This window comes from Aegilops tauschii, chromosome 5 (assembly GCF_002575655.3).
Source record: "Aegilops tauschii subsp. strangulata cultivar AL8/78 chromosome 5, Aet v6.0, whole genome shotgun sequence".
Lineage (NCBI taxonomy): Eukaryota > Viridiplantae > Streptophyta > Magnoliopsida > Poales > Poaceae > Aegilops > Aegilops tauschii.
This window is the reverse complement of record NC_053039.3, coordinates 428,822,120-428,842,144: the sequence shown is the minus strand read 5'-3', so window position 1 is coordinate 428,842,144 and position 20,025 is coordinate 428,822,120. Positions and strand designations below refer to the sequence as shown.

Genomic DNA, 20,025 nt, shown 5'->3' with positions numbered 1-20,025 from the left:
AAAATTCTTAAATATTCAGAAAAAATCGTATTTAGTTTTCAGGGCATTCTGAGCACTTATATTTTTGGGTCATTTTTTATTGCACGAAAAATTCAGAAAACAGACAAATCACGGCATTTTATTTTATTTAACTAATAAAAATAGAGAATAAAAAGTAGGGACAGAAGGTAGTGCTTACTAAATTTATCAACTTCATACCGCTCAAAAATGATTCATTAATAAGGTTGATCAGGTCTTATTAACAACCACTTTCGATTAGCATGAAACCGAAGAATTTTCGTAAATCACTAAGTTACCTCAATGGGGATTTGCATCTCCCAACAATAAGCATTTCATATTTATTTTTGGCAGTAGGTAGAGGTATTTGAAAACTTCCAATAGTGATTGTCAGAGATTTTTCAATAGCATTAATACCATTCACTTGGAATTGTTTCTTCGGAAAGTGCACTGTATGCTCATTACCATTAATATGAAAAGTGACCTTGCTTTTATTGCAATCGATAACAGCCCCTGCAGTATTCAAGAAGGGCCTACCAAGGATAATCGACATGTTGTCGTCCTCGGGCATCTCAAGTATAACAAAGTCAGTCAAAATAGTAACATTAGCAACAACAACGGGCACATCCTCACAAATATCAATAGATATGGCAGTTGACTTGTCAACCATTTGCAAAGATATTTCAGTAGGTGTGAGTTTATTCAAGTCAAGTCTTTTATATAAAGAGAAAGGCATAACACTAACACCAGCTCCTAAATCACACAAAGCAGTTTTCACATAATTCTTTTTGATAGAGCAAGGTATAGTTGGTATTTCCGGATCTCCAAGTTTTTTAGGTACTCCATCTTTGAAAGTATAATTAGCAAGCATAGTGGGGATTTCAGCTTCCGATATTTTTCTCTTATTTGTGATGATGTCTTTCATATACTTTGCATAAGGAGGCATTTTCAAGATATCAGTCAAGCGAGTACGCAAAAAGACTGGCCTCAGCATTTCAGCAAAGCGTTCAAATTCTTCATCATCATTCTTTTTGGTTGACTTGGGTGGAAAAGGCATAGGTTTTTGAACCCATGGTCTCTTTCTTTACCGTGTTTCTGATACGTCTCCAACGTATCTATAATTTATGAAGTATTCATGATATTATATTATCCATCTTGGATGTTTAATGGGCTTTACTATGCACTTCTATATTATTTTTGGGACTAACCTATTAACCCAGAGCCCAGTGCCAGTTTTTGTTTTTCCCTTGTTTCAGTGTTTCGAAGAAAAGGAATATCAAACGGAGTCCAAATGGAATGAAACCTTCGAGAGAGTTATTTTTGGAAAGAAAGCAATCCGGGAGACTTGGAGTGCACGTCAGGGGATCAACGAGGAAGGCACGAGGCAGGGGGGCGTGCCCACCCCCCTGGGCGCGCCCTCCACCCTCGTGGGCCCCTCGTGGCTCCCCTGACGTATTTCTTCCTCCTATATATACCAATATACCCTAAAACCATCGAGGAACACAATAGATCGGGAGTTCCGCCGCCGCAAACCTCTGTAGCCACCAAAAACCAATCGGGACCCTGTTCCGGCACCCTGCCGGAGGGGGGAACCTTCACCGGTGGCCATCTTCATCATCCCGGCGCTCTCCGTGACAAGGAGGGAGTAGTTCACCCTCGGGTCTGAGGGTATGTACAGTAGCTATGTGTTTGATCTCTCTCTCTCTCTCTCTCTCTCTCTCTCTCTCTCGTGTTCTTGAGGTGATACGATCTTGATGTATCGCGAGCTTTGCTATTGTAGTTGGATCTTATGATGTTTCTCCCCCTCTACTCTCTTGTAATGGATTGAGTTTTCCCTTTGAAGTTATCTTATCGGATTGAGTCTTTAATGATTTGAGAACACTTGATGTATGTCTTGCGTGGGATAACCGTGGTGACAATGGGTTATTCTATTGATTCACTTGATGTATGTTTTGGTGATCAACTTGCGGGTTCCGCCCATGAACCTATGCATAGGGGTTAGCACACGTTTTCGTCTTGACTCTCCGGTAGAAACTTTGGGGCACTCTTTGAGGTTCTATGTGTTGGTTGAATAGATGAATCCGAGATTGTGTGATGCATATCGTATAATCATACCCACGGATACTTGAGGTGACATTGGAGTATCTAGGTGACATTAGGGTTTTGGTTGATGTGTGTCTTAAGGTGTTATTTTACTACGAACTCTAGGGCTGTTTGTGACACTTATAGGAATAGCCCAATGGATTGATCGGAAAGAATAACTTTGAGGTGGTTTCGTACCCTACAATAATCTCTTCGTTTGTTCTCCGCTATTACTGACTTTGGAGTGACTCTTTGTTGCATTTTGAGGGATAGTTATATGATCCAATTATGTTATTATTGTTGAGAGAACTTGCACTAGTGAAAGTATGAACCCTAGGCCTTGTTTCCTAGCATTGCAATACCGTTTACGCTCACTTTTATTACTAGTTACCTTGCTGTTTTTATATTTTCAGATTACAAAAACCTATATCTACCATCCATATTACACTTGTATCACCATCTCTTCGCCGAACTAGTGCACCTATACAATTTACAATTGTATTGGGTGTGTTGGGGACACAAGAGACTCTTTGTTATTTGGTTGCAGGGTTGTTTGAGAGAGACCATCTTCATCCTACGCCTCCCACGGATTGATAAACCTTAGGTCATCCACTTGAGAGAAATTTGCTACTGTCCTACAAACCTCTTCACTTGGAGGCCCAACAACGTCTACAAGAGGAAGGTTGCATAGTAGACATCAGTTTCCTAGCTACAAAGTCTCTTTTATCATACCTTTTATTCTTAGGTTGTGGGTTATCAAGATCAACAGGTGGTTCTATCTCAACATCATTATCTGGTTCTTTTTCATTGTTTGGTTGAGCACCTTCATGAACATCAGAATTATCTTTTTCATTATCACTAGGTGGATGTTCATTACCAGATTGAGTTTCAGCATCAGAGATAGAAGTTTCATTTTCATTATCAGGAGGTTTCTCTATTTCAGGTTCACTAGAAGTGTGCAAAGTCCTATCATTTTCCTTTTTCTTTTTAGAAGGACTAGGTGCACTAGTGTTATTTCTTTGTGAATCTTGTTCAATTCTTTTTGGGTGTCCTTCAGGATAAAGTGGTTCCTGAGTCATTTTACCTCCTCTAGTTGCAACTCTAACAGCAAAGTCATGCATATTATTATTCATTTCATCAAGTAATTCTCTTTGTGATTTAGCAACTTGTTCTAGTTGAGTTTGTACCATAGAAGCATGTTTTCCAACACCTCTAACATCATTTGAGATTCTAAATAACAAGTCACTCAAGCGAGCAATCATATCAGAGTTATATTTCAATTGTTTCATAACATTTGCATTGAAGTGAGCTTGTTTTCTAATGTACTTTTCAAACTCATAAAGGCATTGACTAGGATGCATATTGTGAGGATTATCATTTTCATTGAACTTCATAAGAGAATTTACCTCTACCACCTTAGGCAATGGTGGTGTATTAAGCCCATGTATTTCTTCAATAGGAGGTAAATTTTTAACATCCTCGGCTTTAATACCTTTTTTCCTTCATAGATTTCTTTGCCTCTTGCATATCTTCAGGACTGAGATATAATATACCCCTCTTCTTCGGAGTGGGTTTAGCCGGTGGTTCAGGAAGAGTCCAATCATCATAATTTTTCAATATTTTATTCAATAATTCCTCAGCTTGAGCAATAGTCCGTTCCCTGAAAACACAACCAGCACAACTATCTAGGAAGTCCCTAGAAGCATCGGCTAGTCCATTATAGAAGATATCAAGTATTTCATTTTTCTTAAGGGGATGATCAGGCAAAGCATTAAGTAACTGGCAAAGCCTCCCCCAAGCTTGTGGGAGACTCTCTTCTTTAGTTTGCACAAAGTTAAATATTTCCTGTAAGGCAGCTTGTTTCTTATGAGCAGGAAAATATTTTTCAGAGAAGTAATAAATCATATCCCGGGGACTACGCACACAACCAGGAGCAAGAGTATTATACCAAGCTTTAGCATCACCCTTTAATGAGAAAGGAAATAATTTGAGAATAAAGTAATAGCGAGTTTTCTCATCATGAGTAAAAAGGGTGGCTATATCATTCAACTTAGTAAGATGTGCCACAACAGTTTCAGTTTCATAACCATGGAAAGGATCAGATTCAACCAAAGTAATTAACTCTGGGTCGACAGAGAATTCATAATCCTTATCAGCAATAAAGATAGGTGAAGTAGCAAACTTAGGATCACATTTCATTCTAGCATTCAGAGATTTTTCTTTATACTTGCATAATAATTTCTCCAGATCATCTCTATCATTGCAGGCAAGAATATCTCTAGTTGCTTCTTCACTCATAACATAACCTTCCGGTACCTTAGGAAATTCATATCTAGCAAGGCTAGTTCTAGCAGGTGTTTCAGGAGTTTCAGTTTCAAGCTCATCATCAGATTCAACAACATCATGTTGTATAACTCTAGCAATTTGTTCATCAAGAAATTCACCAAGTGGCACGTCATCATTGTCAAGCAAGGTACTAGAATCATCATAAGCATTATCCATAGCAGAAGTAGCATCATCAATAACTTGCGACATATTAGAATTGATAGCATGTGGTGGTGTTGCAAGTTTACTCATAATAGAAGGTGAATCTAAAGCAGAACTGGATGGCAGTTCCTTACCTCCCCTCGTCTTTAAGGGAAATATCTTAATCTTTGGATCCTTCAGATTCTTCATAGTGATAAAATGATAATAATCCCAAGTGACTCAACAAATATAGCTATGCTCCCCGGCAACGGTGCCAGAAAAAGGTCTTGATAACCCACAAGTATAGGGGATGCAACAGTTTTCGAGGGTAGAGTATTCAACCCAAATTTATAGATTCGACACAAGGGGAGCCAAAGAGTATTTGAAGGTATTAGCAGCTGAGTTGTCAATTCAACCACACCTGGAGATTAATTATCTGCAGCAAAGTGATCAGTAGCAAAGTAGTTTGATGGTTTTGATAGTAGTGACAGTAGCAACGGTAACAGTAGCAGTATTTTGTAGCAAGTGTAACAGTGATGATAGTGAAAGATCGTGGATGTTGCCTAGAGGGGGGTGTGAATAGGCGCTTTAAAATAATTACGGTTTAGGCTTGAACAAATGCGGAATAAACCTAACGGTTAATTTGACAAGCACAAAATCTAAAACAACTAGGCTCACCTATGTGCACCAACAACTTATGCTAAGCAAGGTAAACAACTAAGTGATAGCAAGATATATGACAAGAAACAATATGGCTATCACAAAGTAAAGTGCATAAGTAAAGGGCTCGGGTAAGAGATAACCGAGGCACGCGGAGACGACGATGTATCCCGAAGTTCACACCCTTGCGGGTGCTAATCTCCGTTTGGAGCGGTGTGGAGGCACAATGCTCCCCAAGAAGCCACTAGGGCCACCGTAATCTCCTCACGCCCTCGCACAATGCAAGATGCCGTGATTCCACTAAGGGACCCTTGAGGGCGGTCACCGAACCCGTACAAATGGCAACCCTTGGGGGCGGTCACCGAACCCGTACACTTTGGCAACCCTTGGGGGCGGTCACCGGTACCCGTCAAATTGCTCGGGGCGATCTCCACAACCTAATTGGAGACCCCGACGCTTGCCCGGAGCTTTACACCACAATGATTGAGCTCCGAACACCACCAACCGTCTAGGGCGCCCAAGCACCCAAGAGGAACAAGCTCAAGGGCACCAAGCACCCAAGAGTAATAAGCTTCTCAACTTGTAACTTCCACGTATCACCGTGGAGAACTCAAACCGATGCACCAAATGCAATGGCAAGGGCACACGGAGTGCCCAAGTCCTTCTCTCTCAAATCCCACCGAAGCAACTAGTGCTAGGGAGGAAAAGGAGAGGAAGAACAAGAAGGAGAACACCAAGAACTCCAAGATCTAGATCCAAGGGGTTCCCCTCACATAGAGGAGAAAGTGATTGGTGGAAATGTGGATCTAGATCTCCTCTCTCTTTTCCCTCAAAAACTAGCAAGAATCCATGGAGGGATTGAGAGTTAGCAAGCTCGAAGAAGGTCAAGAATGGGGGAAGAACACGAGCTCAAGAGATAAGATTCATTGGGGAAGAAGACCTCCTTATATAGTGGGGGGAACAATCCAACCGTTACCCCCACTTTAGCACCGCAGAGAGCGGTACTACCGCTTGGCCAGCGGTACTACCGCTTGCCCCTATAAGCGGTACTACCGCTCCCCCTCGCGGTACTGCCGCTGGGCCCAGAGCGGTACTACCGCGGTGGCAGGGTGGTACTACCGCAAACGAGCGGTACTACGGCCCCCACTGCCGCGGCTAGTACTGTAGAACCCGACACGAAAAAGACCCCTCGAATCGAGGCGGTACTAGCACGAGACCGCAGCGGTACTACGGCTGGGGGCTACCAGCGGTACTACCGCTCAGGAGCGGTACTACCGCTTGTAGCCCCCAAGCGGTACTACCGCTCCGGCCCGCGGTACTACCGCTAGGAAACCAAAACTGCCATAACTTCTGCATATGAGCTCCGAATTGAGCAAACTCAAGCTTGTTGGATAGAGGAAGATGAGTAGCATCAAAACAGCGACTGGTTATAGTAAGAAGAGGCAGGGGAGGTATGCCAACAAATAGAGGAGTGAAACCTCCAACCGAGAAGAACCGGCATAACCTCCAACATCGAAAACATCATAGAAGATGCGAGTGAACTCCGTTTTCGATGAACTCGAGCTTGTCATCAAGATGACCATAAGCTCCAAAACTCACAAAGAGAAGAACCCAACAAGAACCAATAAAGATGATGCAAGCATGCAATGGTTTGAGCTCTCTATGAACGATACGATCAAGCTACTCATCGAGAGCCCCCCTTGATAGTACGGCAATCGATCCTATAACCCGGTCTCCCACCTACCATCATGAGACCGGTAAAATAGAAAACCTATCAAGAGCAAACCTTTGCCTTGCACATGGTCCACTTGAGCTAGATGATGACGATCTTGACTCCCTCAAGTTGGACCACCTTTCTTGGTTGCGTTGGCTCGATGAAGACTAGTTGATTGCTCCCCCATGCTCCACTATGGGTGAGCCACTCTTCCGCACATCTTCACAAGTCCATTGTCACCACAATGGACGGCAAGCTTCAAGCATTTGATCTCTTCATGATGCTTCACTTGAACTTGCACACCGCAACATCTTCACAAGTCCATTGTCACCACAATGGATGGCAAGCTTCAAGCATTTGATCTCTTCATGATGCTTCACTTGAACTTGCACACCGCAACCTAACCCCACAAAGAACTCTCACGAAGATCATGGGTTAGTACACAAAGCGTAATTGACAATGCTCACCACACCATGGGATCGCTTGATCCCTCTCGGTACATCTTCTACGCTTTGTGAGTTGATCAAGTTGATTCACTCTTGACTTAGTCTTGATCAACCATGAATCTTTTCAACTCTCTTCATTTGGATGATGTCTTGAAGATATACATGAATGATCCCACAATCTTCTTCTCCAAGACATGCTTGCAATAAGCTCAACTCTCACATGACCAATCTTTGGATAATTCCTTAATAACACCTTGGTCACCACATAAACTCCTTGAAACCAACACATGAACTTCAAGAAATGCCTATGGACAAATCCTTCAAATATAACTCAAGGCAACCATTAGTCCATAGAGATTGTCATCAATTACCAAAACCAAACATGGGGGCACCGCATGTTCTTTCAGATAGCAATAGTAACACAGCAAGATCAATAGGGATAAATTCGTAGGCATTGGATCGGTGACTTGTTGGATGATATTCATCATGTGACAGTTATAACCTAGGGTGATATGGCACTAGCTCCAGTTCACAGATATAATGTAGGCATGTATTCCGTAAATAGTCATACGTGCTTTATTAAAAGAACTTGCATGACATCTTTTGTCCTACCCTCCCGTGGCGGCGGGGTCCATATTCGAAACTAAGGGATATTAAGGCCTCCTTTTAATAGAGAACCGGAACAAAGCATTAACACATAGTGAATACATGAACTCCTCAAACTACGGTCATCACCGGGAGTGGGCCTGGTTGTTGTCACTCCGGGGTTGCCGGATCATAACACGCAGTGGGTGACTATAACTTGCAAGATCGGATCTAAAACATGGATATAATGATGAATTAATAAACGGTTCAGATCTGAGTTCATGGCACCCAGGCCCAAAGTGACAAGCATTAAGCATAGCAAAGTCATAGCAACATCAATCTAGGAACATAGTGGATACTAGGGATCAAGCCCAAACAAAACTAACTCGATTACATGATGAATCTCATCAAACTCCTCACCGACCAGCGAGCCTACGAAGGAATTACTCACTCCCGGTGGGGAGCATCATGGAATTGGCGATAGAGATTGGTTGGTGATGACGAAGAACGAAGATCCCCCTCTCCGGAGCCCCAAACGGACTCCAGATCTGCCCTCCCGAGGAAGAACAGGTCTTGGCAGCGGCTCCGTCTCATGGATCGCGATAATTCTTTCTCCCTGATTTTTTTCTAGAATAATGTGAATTTATAGTATCAGGGGGGTCGTCAGCGGGGCCACCAGGTGGGTACAACCCACCTGGGCGCGCCAGGAGAGGGGGCGCGCCCTGGTGGGTTGTGCCCAACCAGGGGGCCCTCTCTGGTGGGTCTTGGCTCCTGAAATTCTTATTATTGATATAAAAAATCCTCGCAAAGTTTCATTCCATTCCGAGAACTTTTATTTCTGCACAAAAACAACACCATGGTAGTTCTGCTGAAAACAGTGTCAGTCCGGGGTTAGTTTCATTCAAATCATGCAAATTAGAGTCCAAAACAAGAGGAAAAGCATGAGAAAAAGTAGATACGTTGGAGACGTATCAGGGTTCAGCAGTACGTGATTTAGTTATTTCCTTCAAGCATGTATATTAATGGGACACACTAACTGATTTGTCCTGACATGCAAGTTGAAATGGGCTGGTGATACGTCTCCAACGTATCTATAATTTTTTATTGTTCCATGCTATTATATTATCTGTTTTGGATGTTTTATATGCATTAATATGCTATTTCATATTATGTTTAGGACTAACCTATTAACCTAGAGTCCAACGCCAGTTTTTGTTTTTTCCTTGTTTTTGACTTTTACAGAAAATGAATATCAAACAGAGTCCAAACAGAATAAAACTTTACGATGATTTTTCTTGGACCAGAAGACACCCACGTAACTTGGAGAGAGGGCCAGAAGATCCCCGAGGAGGCCACAAGCCTCAGGGGCGTGCCCTAGGGGGGCGCCCTGAGGGCTTGTAGGCCCCTCGGGAGTCCTCCAACCCTAAAACCACTTCTGTATATTCTCAAATATTCCCCAAACATCAGAAGCGTCCACCAAAATACTTTTCCGCCATCGCAAGCCTCTGTTCCCGTGAGATCCCATCTTGGGGCCTTTTCCGGTACCCTGTCGGAGGGGGATTCGATCACGGAGGGCCTCTAAATCAACCTTGTTGCCCTTCCGATGAAGCGTGAGTAGTTTACCATGGACCTACGGGTCCATAGCTAGTAGCTGGATGGCTTCTTCTCTCTCTTTGATCTTTAATACAATGTTCTCCTCGATGTTCTTGGAGTTCTATCCGATGTAATACTCTTTTGCGGTGCGTTTGTTGAGATCCGATGACTTGTGGATTTATCATATTGATTGGATATATCCCTCTACATCATGCCATCTTGCTTAAGGCGTTACTCCGTTCTTATGAACTTAATACTCTAGATGCATGCTGGATAGCGGTTGATGTGTGGAGTAATAGTAGTAGATGCAAGAAGGAGTCGATCTACTTGTCATGGACGTGACGCCTATATTCATGATCATTGCCTTTGATATCGTCATAATTATGCGCTTTTCTATCAATTGCTCAACTGTAATTTGTTTACCCGCCGTATGCTATCTTCAAGAGAGAAGCCTCTAGTGAAACCTATGGCCCCCGAGTCTATTTTCCATCATATATTTTCAGATCTATAAACCAAAAAACCCAAAAAGACCTTGTTGCAATTTATTTATATTTACTTTAGTTTGCTCTTTTATTATCTTTTATACCTATCTCTTTTAGATCTCACTCTTGTTCGTGACTGTGAAGGAATTGACAACCCCTTTTTCGCGTTGTGTGCAAGTGTTTGTTAGTTTGTGCAGGTGCATATATTGGAGACTTGCTTGTGCCTCCTACTAGATTGTACCTTGGTTCTTAACTGAGGGAAGTACTTATCTCTACTTTGTTGCATCACCCTTTCCTCTTCAAGGGAAAAATCAACGCAAGCTCAAGAAGTAGCAGCTGGCCTTTTACCTTTCGCGCGTCTGGTTGAGTCCACGGAGACCTCCAAACGCCTCGCCATCGACGCCTCTTTGCTCACATGCTTAGTGGACCGGTGGAGGCCTGAGACCCACACGTTTTACTTCCGCTCGGGAGAGATGGCTCCTACTCTCCAGGATGTGTCCCTTTTGCTGGGACTACCGTTGGCAGGTCATGCCATAGGACCGTTGGATGTACCGTCTGATTGGCAGCTTGGTATTGCACAACGTTTCGCGGGTATTCATGACCGTGCTCCGGTGGTGACATCGGATAATCACGGACCTAAGTATGAATGGTTGCTCCATTTCTAGGTTAGTTCCCCTGCTGCATAAGTTTCAGTTGTCATGCATCTGGTTTTACAGAAGATACCTTCACTATGTACTAATACTCTTTTGCTCAATACAGATCCAGAAGTTCCTGGGGTATCCAAGGGTCCCGTTGAATGCGACATAGATCACTCGTAGTCTGGAGGCATATATATTATGGCTTCTCGGCAAGGTGATGTTCACAGAGAACCATGTCAGCACTATTAGCGCGAGCTATAGCCCTATTGCACTGGAGATCGCGAGCGCTGAGACACCGAATCAGATCACACAGAGGAGTTGGGGTTCCACTGTCTTAGCGGCTACATACCGAGCTATGTGCAACGCCTGCCAGCTTACGGCACCCACGTCAGCCCTTCTTGGATGCCCTCTATTTCTGCACATGTGGTCGTGGGAGAGGTTCTCCGTAGGACGACCGGACATACGTGTTGACGAGCCTATGGATACCATGTTCGATGTTGACGGCATCGACATGCCTACCTTCGTTCTGTGTTGGACACATCGCAGGGTATGTCTCAATCTAACTTTTGTTTTCTGCAGAGACGCTATGCTGGTGATCAGACCAGACGAGCTTACACGGCATTAAATGAGTAGTTTGATGCGTACACTTGGGTGATCTGGCAGCCGTACACGCAAGAAGTCATAGATGCAAGATACCCCGGCGGTTTGTCCGTGCTGTGCACAAGAGATGTCGATTATTGGATAACGAAATCAAAGATCATCTTTGATGTCTTCATCGAGGAGATGGCCCAGCAGAGGGTTATGAGGCAATTTGGTCTTCTGCAATTGGAGACACCTCCCCCTACAGAGGCCCCGCTGCAAGGAGGCATCCACAGGATCACAAAGAAGGGGATTAACAGGACTACTACTGAGTGGCTAGTTAGGGTTCAGCCATACGTTACACAATGGGAGACTGCGAGCACACATCTGTGGCACGAGAATCATGACTTTTATATGGATGAATTGAATCTCTATCTGCAGCGGTACATGACCAGAACATGGTTATGCATCATTCATCACACTCACCCAGATGAGATACCTGCCCCTACTACGGCGGATATGTACCCGAACTATGATACTTCAGGCTCTAGGCAGCACGCGGTAAGATATATTCTCTTTATATAATGCAAGTAGTTCATACATACTTTGTCGTGCATACCTAATAATCGTCCTGACAATTTCAGGCTGAGTTGACTCGCGGACTTGGCGAGGAGGTGTCCAACTTTGAGCGTTCACTGTCGTCTGCACCTCTAATGATTCATCGGGCTCAGGTCCAGAACTGGACGACGCGCATTGAGGAGAAACTATGATCTGTGTATCGGGCTATTACGTGCACACGCACTTCGAACATTCTTCACCAGCATCCCCCGCGTCACTCTATGCACTAGCAGCAGCCACGTCACTCGACTGGTCAGCTCGAACCCACACATCACCGACATAAGCCGCGTCCATGTCTAGCAGCGCAGTGGACGGCCAGGCCACCACCTCCTGACCAGGCTGGTAGTTCGGCGTGGCAGCACCAGCCGGATCCCACATCTGGCTACGTGTTTTGGCCAGGACCCCAACAGCAAGGTCCCACACCGGGATTCGTGATGCAACCTCCGCCTACAGGTATGTTTCTTCATATTAATTCTTGTCAATATCAATTGGGCCTATGTATTTCGTCATTACTTATGTTCCTCCATCCAGCAGGGTCCTACGGATATCAGGCATATGGACATGACGTGTCTATGTCCGGATCCGGGTGGGATAGTGACCATGAAGGTGGGCATAACACACATGATTTCTTGTCGCAGCACAACGAGTGGATGGACATGTATTCGACTCCTGCACCACCTCCCACACAAGAAACACAGTATGACCAGGAATGGTCTGAGCTTCCTCCCCGTAACGTTCAGGCACCCCACAGGTATATGTGGACGACGCCGCCTCCACCACCTCCACGACGTGGCGGACGACGTGGCTGATGCTTGTCTAGCACTATATCTATCTATGTATGCGAGGGACATATTCTACCTATGTATGCGTCAGACATATATCTATCTATGTGTGCGAGAGACATATTCTACCTATGTGTGCGAGAGACATATTTCTATCATTAGCATTGTTAATCAAGTTACATTTCAGGAGAGACTGCTAGAGAAAATTAAGATACAAGTACATCAAAATTAAACGGTACAACTTAGCTTAGATAATGCAACATACAAACTACATGAAGACATCATCGTCATCCTCCGTCGATGCAGGCATGCAGCACTCTTGCCCTTCGACGATGAGGCACTCTTGCCCTTCGACGATGCAGGTGTCTTGGCCTTGCTGCTCGGCATGAAGATATCGTCTTCGTCTTCGCTTTCGTCAGTCCATAAATAAGTATGCTCTGCTGCAGTCCTTAGGAAAGTTGCACTCTTATGTAGTTGCTTCGTCCACCTTACATGCAACCTAAGAAGTTCTTTCCGTATCTCCTCAAAGGTCCTTGCAGGCCACCCGCACCTACTTAATGCATGAGCCAACTCATTCAGTATGGTGTCACTACTGATAAGTTCGTCCCACTGAACTATCCTATTGTCTATCTTGAAATTATTGGCTAACCTCAGAAGACATTTCGACATACTCGGGTGGAAACTACGATCGAAAGGATAATGGGATATCTTGACGAGACTACAATGCACCAACCTTTCTGTATGGGAGGAGGGGTTTTATAAGTCGAGAAGAGAAATATGGCGGGAAAGAAGATGGCGGGAACATAAGGGTTGGCAGCAAAGAAGATGGCGGGAACAGAAGGGGTGGCGGGAAAGAAGTTGGCGTGAACATAAGGGTTGGCGGGAAAGACGATGGCGGGAACAGAAGGGTTCGTGGAAAAGAAGATGGCGGAAAGGCAGGTTTGGCGGGAAAGAAGACGGCGGAAAAGGGTTTCCGGGAACGGTTATGAAAAAGTGTTGTGCACAATTAGATCAGGCTCAAGCGAGGGTGCTGAGATACAATTAGGAGCCGAAATACAGTTCCATTAGCTCATAAATTTGCTTGCATGCAGCTGTCATGTTAGGGTAAGCCGACTGAAACTAATTAGTCACGGGTAAGATGATTAGTTTCAATCATCTTCAGAGAGGATGACTGAAACTAATCATCTTCAGGGAGAACGACTGGAGGCCCTCCTTCAGACGACTGCCAGGCCGACTGGACACTAATCATTTACAAGTAAGACGATTAGTTCTAGTCGTCTTGCCCCAAGCTGACGCCGTATTATTTGTGAAAAATATCTAAACCATGTATTATTTCTGTAAATTAATTAAAAATGTATTGTTTAAAAAAAATAGCGATGCACTGTACCTAGTATATATTTTTTGGAATAATAAGTTTTTTAGGCGATTTTGGAATAATAAGTATTGTATAATCAGCTTCTTAGGCATATGATTCTTAAAAATTTATGGGGCCCATTTTACATTTCGCCACGGGCGCACTAAATTCACGGAGCCTGCCCTCTCTACGACACCTCTAATACCATTTTTACCCAGATGTTGCAATCTATCTCCTCACAACAACAACAACAAAAAAAGATGTTGAAATGAACTGTTCCCTCAAGCAGTAGGTGGCAAGTATGTATGGAAGTCTGACACTTAGCGCCATTTTACAGTAAGTTGGACCCATAAACTGATATAAAAAAATCAACCTTCCAAGGCCACAAAATGAGACACTTTGGACTCTTTCTTTTTTTGCAAAAAGATCAGATCTATTATAAAGGAGTACTTTCCCAGGAAGTACCGCTGCTACCAGGCGTGCAAAGTGCAACATACATACCATTACACAGAAGAGAACGTTTTGGACCCTTGCATCGACAAACTGCGCGCAAAGGCACCTCTGCGCCGGTTATTACTTCATACCTTCACCGTGGATGAGACCGTCATCCGTGAAAAAAATCTGTTCGTTCGCCTATAACAGGTTAAACCATGAATAGCAGTCGTATTTCAGTGCCTCGTATGCCAGGGCGCGCTCAGGCGCCCTCGCTCTAGGTTACAACATCCTCTATACCTAGGAGTGGGTTCGTTCGTGTGCCAGGAACCTGACAGAAGATAACAGAACGCTTTCGACGAGCAGCAGCAGCAGAGATACCTCAAAGTTCCGACGAGGCCTCCATTGTCGCCGCCGCGAGAACGAGGGTGAGCTGGCACCTGCATTAGCTCAGATCTTGTCATGGAGGTTAACGACCAGGTCGTGCGCGTCGTCCAGCAGCCTCCACACGTCCAGCTGCCCGGCCATGCTGTTGCACTCTCTTAGTATCTCGTCCATGCTGCTGTACTTCTCGATGATCAGCTTCCTCCTCTGCAGGACGCAGGCCGCGATGGCGTAGAGCAGCAGGTCGTCGGTCGGCGGGGCATGCAGCCTTATTTTCCCCCAGGTGGTCCTCCCGATCCCGGCCCGGATGGCTGCCTGGTCGGCCCACATCACCTCCCACAGGCACACGGTCTGCTCGAAGGTGAGCTCCCTCCTGAAGAGCACCACCACCATTCTGTACACGAAGAAGCAGTCCTCGGCCTGCAGCTTCTGCAGGTGCCTGTACAGGTGCGAGTCCTTGCGCTTGATGATCTGGGACACGATCTTCAGCTGCCTCTTTATTCCAACCTCGTCCAGCCTGAAGTTGTGCCTGGCTTTCCTCATGAAACCCACAAAGCACCAGAATGCCGCATCGTCCTCCTCCATCACTGCGATTATCGGTGACAAGAGATCACTCATACCTTGGCAGTAACCGATCTCCGGATCGTAGATCGCATATGCTTCAAGAAGTCCGACCAACCGAGCAGCATGGTAAATCATATGGGGCTCTAAATGATCAAAATCTTTCAACCCAACAGATGCTGCAGACTGTAGAGCTTTCTCCTTGGGGACTTCAGCCTGGTCACGGGAGAACGAAATCCATTCCGCATTTGCCCGGATAGCATCTAGCCTTATGATGCGTTGCCATGTCGCGAAGTCCTCCGGGGTTCTGCTAGACCGAAAAATATCTGCCTTGAACGAAGTACTCCTGGCAAATTTAGGATCCGGATCGCAGCTCTCCTCGCCACACACGGATATCCTTCCAGAGTCATCTTCATCCGATGATTCGGAATCAGAAGATTCTGACTCTGCTATGCATGGATATGCATCAATTAACTCGCTTGTGTCTTCTTCCATAGATTCTATAACATCATCACACATAGTGATTTCTGGTTGCTCGGCCTCGCTGTGTTCAGGCTTCGGTTCCTCGAGTGACCTAGACGCTTTCTCGACATTGACATCTTCAAAACAAGGCGATTCTGATCCTTCAGCACCACTTCCGTGAGCAGAACACTCCTCATTATTCACTTCATTTATTGACTTCAGCCCACTTCCTCTGTACCCATTCAGAATGTGCTGGCACTGCCGCCTAAGTTTTTCATACTCTTTCCTGAACAGAAAGCTATGTCAGTCCAAAACTCTTGACAGATTAGGCAGGATATTAATAGAAGTAGAACATCATAGGTTTACTTGGTCATTTGCTTTAGGCAGTTACAAATTCACATCACCATTCTCGTGCAAACTAATCAGGGGAATAAGATAGTGCTGAGCAAAATGTTTATGGCTATGCAGTATCACATATTTTTAGTTCTTTACAAAGGGTATCATGGCACACTGAGCGAAATGTTTATGATTAATTCAAACCAGGCATTCAACCAAACAAATAAAGCAAAGACCAGTTTATATTAAAGAACTACTCTTCAGTAATTAATATAGTACCTTTTTTTAATCCTGATGGTATTCCGCTCCTCTTCGGAGCTATTTAAATCATAGCTGCACACAAAATCGACAAGGTAAATCTCTCTGGATTTGAAGTGGCAAAGTATATTAAATAAGAGCATATAAACTAATTTTTTGAACACAATCTAAACATAATTTAGGATATCAACCACAAATTGAAGGTAATATTGCAATTACACATTCTTATAAGGTTGCTGCCCATGTTCATAAGATAAGGTCACAAGACCACACTCATTGCTCATGACAAGATCGATACGTACGAGATTTACGAGCACTGTATTCCCTGTCCTTATTTTGAGTTGACTAGTTAATAAGCCGGGTTCGTACACAATCAAGAATGACACCAAGCATTCCAATGATGAAGACAAGTGTGTTGATGACAGCAGCAGTGACCATAGGCATGAATGACACACCCAAAAAGACATCCATCCAAGCTCATGCGCATGTGGGCACATTGCGTTTTGCAGGATAGCACTTGGTGGTAATGCTATTACTGTATTACTACAGCCATATGCGCCTATTTCCTCCCTAAAACATTTGCCGATCATCTTGATTATCTTTTGCTTTAACTGACTACATCATCATCCAACAAGGTGCTCTGGGGAATATTTGTGTGTAGCTGACATCTCAAATTTGGTCAAAGATATGAATTTACTACTAAGAATGGAAGAGATCAAGAAACTCACACTCCTAGTAGGAAGGGCCAAACTTCAGCCCGAATGCCTGGTTCAATACCCTGGTACAGTAAAAGAAGTGTAAATTTTCAGTGTGTAAACTACAACCAAGCATCATAGACAAGTACATATGCAGTCCATATATGCAAATGCCTAACTATGCTTACCCCACTACGGACTTTCTTTAGGACCTTCTTTCCCCCATCACGAAGTTTCCCATTAGCTGAAAATTGACCGTCCCACTGTTGACGAGAAAGTACTCTTTTCCTTTTCCTTCGAGACCACGGAGATTTAATTCCTCCCCTGACAAAAGGAATTGTATGTTTTTAGCAAAGAGCATAAGCAGAGGTATTGGTGAACGAAAGAAAAGGTCGGCAAACAAACTAGCTAGCAATATACTACAGTGCCATACTGCAGTCCAGTGCCATGACATGCACATTTCGCATCTACTCCCTCCGTTCCACAATACATGCCTTCCATTTGTCAAAATATAGATGTATCTAGACATGTTTTAGTATATAGGTACATCCATTTTTGGACAAATGGAAGTCAAGTATTTTGGAACAGAGGGAGTACTGTTCATAGGCACATAGATACGGCACATAAACAGTGAATTCTTCAATTCCTTAGTTTAATCATACTTTCATGCTTATTTAAATGCATCATACTTAATTTAAAACAGTGTGCATGAGAAATCATTAGGCATACACTACTGTAAATAAAATTGAGGTGATTAGTTTATCAAATCAGCTTCATATAGAATAAGTTCCCCGCAGTTACGATTTTCGGAGTTATTACTTATTATACTAAAACTAGGCCACTTCCAGGGCAGGTTTATTGTTAATTGCATCAATAGATTTTATACTGCTCGCCCATATTTCAAATCAACCATATATAGCCGAGCCTTACATTAATTTCTAACAATATAAGCTCAAGCTCAAAATGGAGCCGCGGTCAGGGTGAGCTTAGATGAAATGACTTCAGTGAGAACATATGATCATTTCTATGTAGTTTTTTTTTTGTATCACTACGTTGGTGAAAACAAACAAGCTGAAGGGCAACAGAACAATAAGCAAAACTTAAATGTATGGTTTGGGAATTGGTTTGGGGCACACAAGCTTAGATGGCTCATGATTGACGATGTTCCGTAACTCCGCGTTAGTAGAATTGCACAGAAGGAACTAGCTCAATTTCATAGGTAACCGTTCAAGTGTGAAAGCTTCACTATCAAACCAAATAAATGCATAACATATTCAGTGTTACTAATTTTTAAAGTATTATTCGGTATTATTTTCAGGAACCAAAATTTGCTTTCCTTGGGGGACAGGCCACCTCCAAGGTCCTACATACCATGGCGTCTAACATTAAGAATCAACAAAAGCTACCTGAAGTAGCTCTTAATTCAAGCCAGCAGCAAGCAAGCTACCTCTCGGTTCAAACACCAATGCACACTTTGAAATCTGTAAGTTGAGCACTAACATTATCACTATACTAGATCAAAAGACCACCAGAATATAACTTACATACTTAAACTCACAAAAGAGGCATATTTAGAACAAAGTATACAGCTAACTCATTCGTAGAAATGACAAGTGATTGAAGCAGTAAGCCAAGCCATCACCACACGATCTACTCTAATCGAGGCTGCAATGTAAAGCTCGACTGGATCGAAACAGAACACAAAAAACTAATTCGAGCATTTCAGTGGCCTCCAGGCCACCAATTCAACTACAGCGAGGTACGCCGGAGCCCACAGCACTAGATCAGAAGCTATGGAAAGGCTGAAAAGTTGGCATTTTTACTCCCCGGCTTTGGCCAATCCAGAGGGGGAAGGGGAGGGAACCCACCGATCCGAGCGCGGCGAGGAGGAGGCGGCGGGCGAGGACGAAGACGAGGCCGCGGCCGCCGCAGACGCAACAGACGCCAAGGCGGGCACGGAGCTCCCCGCGGCCGCGGCGGCCGCCGCCGCCGCCGAGGATGAGGAGGAGTTGGACGAGGCGGCCGCGACGAGGAGCGAGCGGATGTGGATCCAGGAGGAGGAGGGCGGGGACGACGCGGCCGTCGGGGAGGAGGAGGAGGACGGAGAGGTCGAGGTGCTGGATCGCCGCAGGGCCTTCATGTCCGTCCGTCGGTCCGTCGGTCCCTCTCACCCACCTACTACCCTCCACTACCAGCACCAGCACGGCCTCCGCCCCCGCCTCGCCGGCGCCATCCCCACCGCCCCAGGATCTCGTCGCCGGCGCCTACCACAGGTTAATCCGGTTTTCCCCCCACCGTGCTTTAACTCTAAGCTTTTGGCAAATGGACAGAAGTGGTAGGGGAGAGGGAGGGAGGGGGGGCATGTGACGCCAATAAAGCCACACACACGGAGAGGAGAGAGGGGAGGGGGGTGGGTGGGGGTGCCGTGCGCGCTTCAACGGGCCCGGCCCGGGCTGCCACGCGGGGCCCGCTCGTCAGCGAGACACACGGCATCGATGGCCAGACCTACCGCCGCTAGGACACGCATCGCAGGACACTCAACTGCCCGGCATTGAAGAGCCCCACGGCCGGCCGGCGTCCTCGGCTCTCTAGGTCAACTTCCCAAGATCCTTGCCTTTTTTTTCTCCCAATTATTGTCCATGCTTATCCTCATTCACTGGCCAGCTTCTCATCTCATTTTGAAAAAAAAATGGGTTTGAAACTAGAAGTTTTGATGTAGTACTCCTTGGTCGCAAGGCTGAGAAGGTGCTTGGATAGAGGCTAAAGTTCCAAGCACCCCTGACTAAAGAGGGGCTAAAACTAGTCTTGAGACTAAAAAAATTTAGTCAGGGATACCCCTACTAAAATGTAGATTAGTCTTCTCTCTCCTCATTTAACTCCTCTTCTCTAACACATGCGAGT

The 20,025-nt window shown here is 44.7% G+C and overlaps 1 protein-coding gene across 1 annotated transcript; it reads right to left on the bottom strand.

Annotated features, from left to right (window-relative positions):
* Positions 1-14,403: 14,403 nt before the first annotated feature.
* Positions 14,404-19,492, bottom strand: LOC109743088 (rab GTPase-activating protein 22). Its single transcript, XM_020302171.4, has 5 exons — positions 18,993-19,492; positions 17,313-17,448; positions 17,158-17,207; positions 16,451-16,504; positions 14,404-16,121 (listed from the first exon to the last, which is right to left on the bottom strand). Exons 1-5 carry the CDS (start codon positions 19,262-19,264, stop codon positions 14,879-14,881), a joined length of 1,755 nt encoding a protein of 584 aa, XP_020157760.1. The 5' UTR covers positions 19,265-19,492; the 3' UTR covers positions 14,404-14,878.
* Positions 19,493-20,025: the final 533 nt, after the last annotated feature.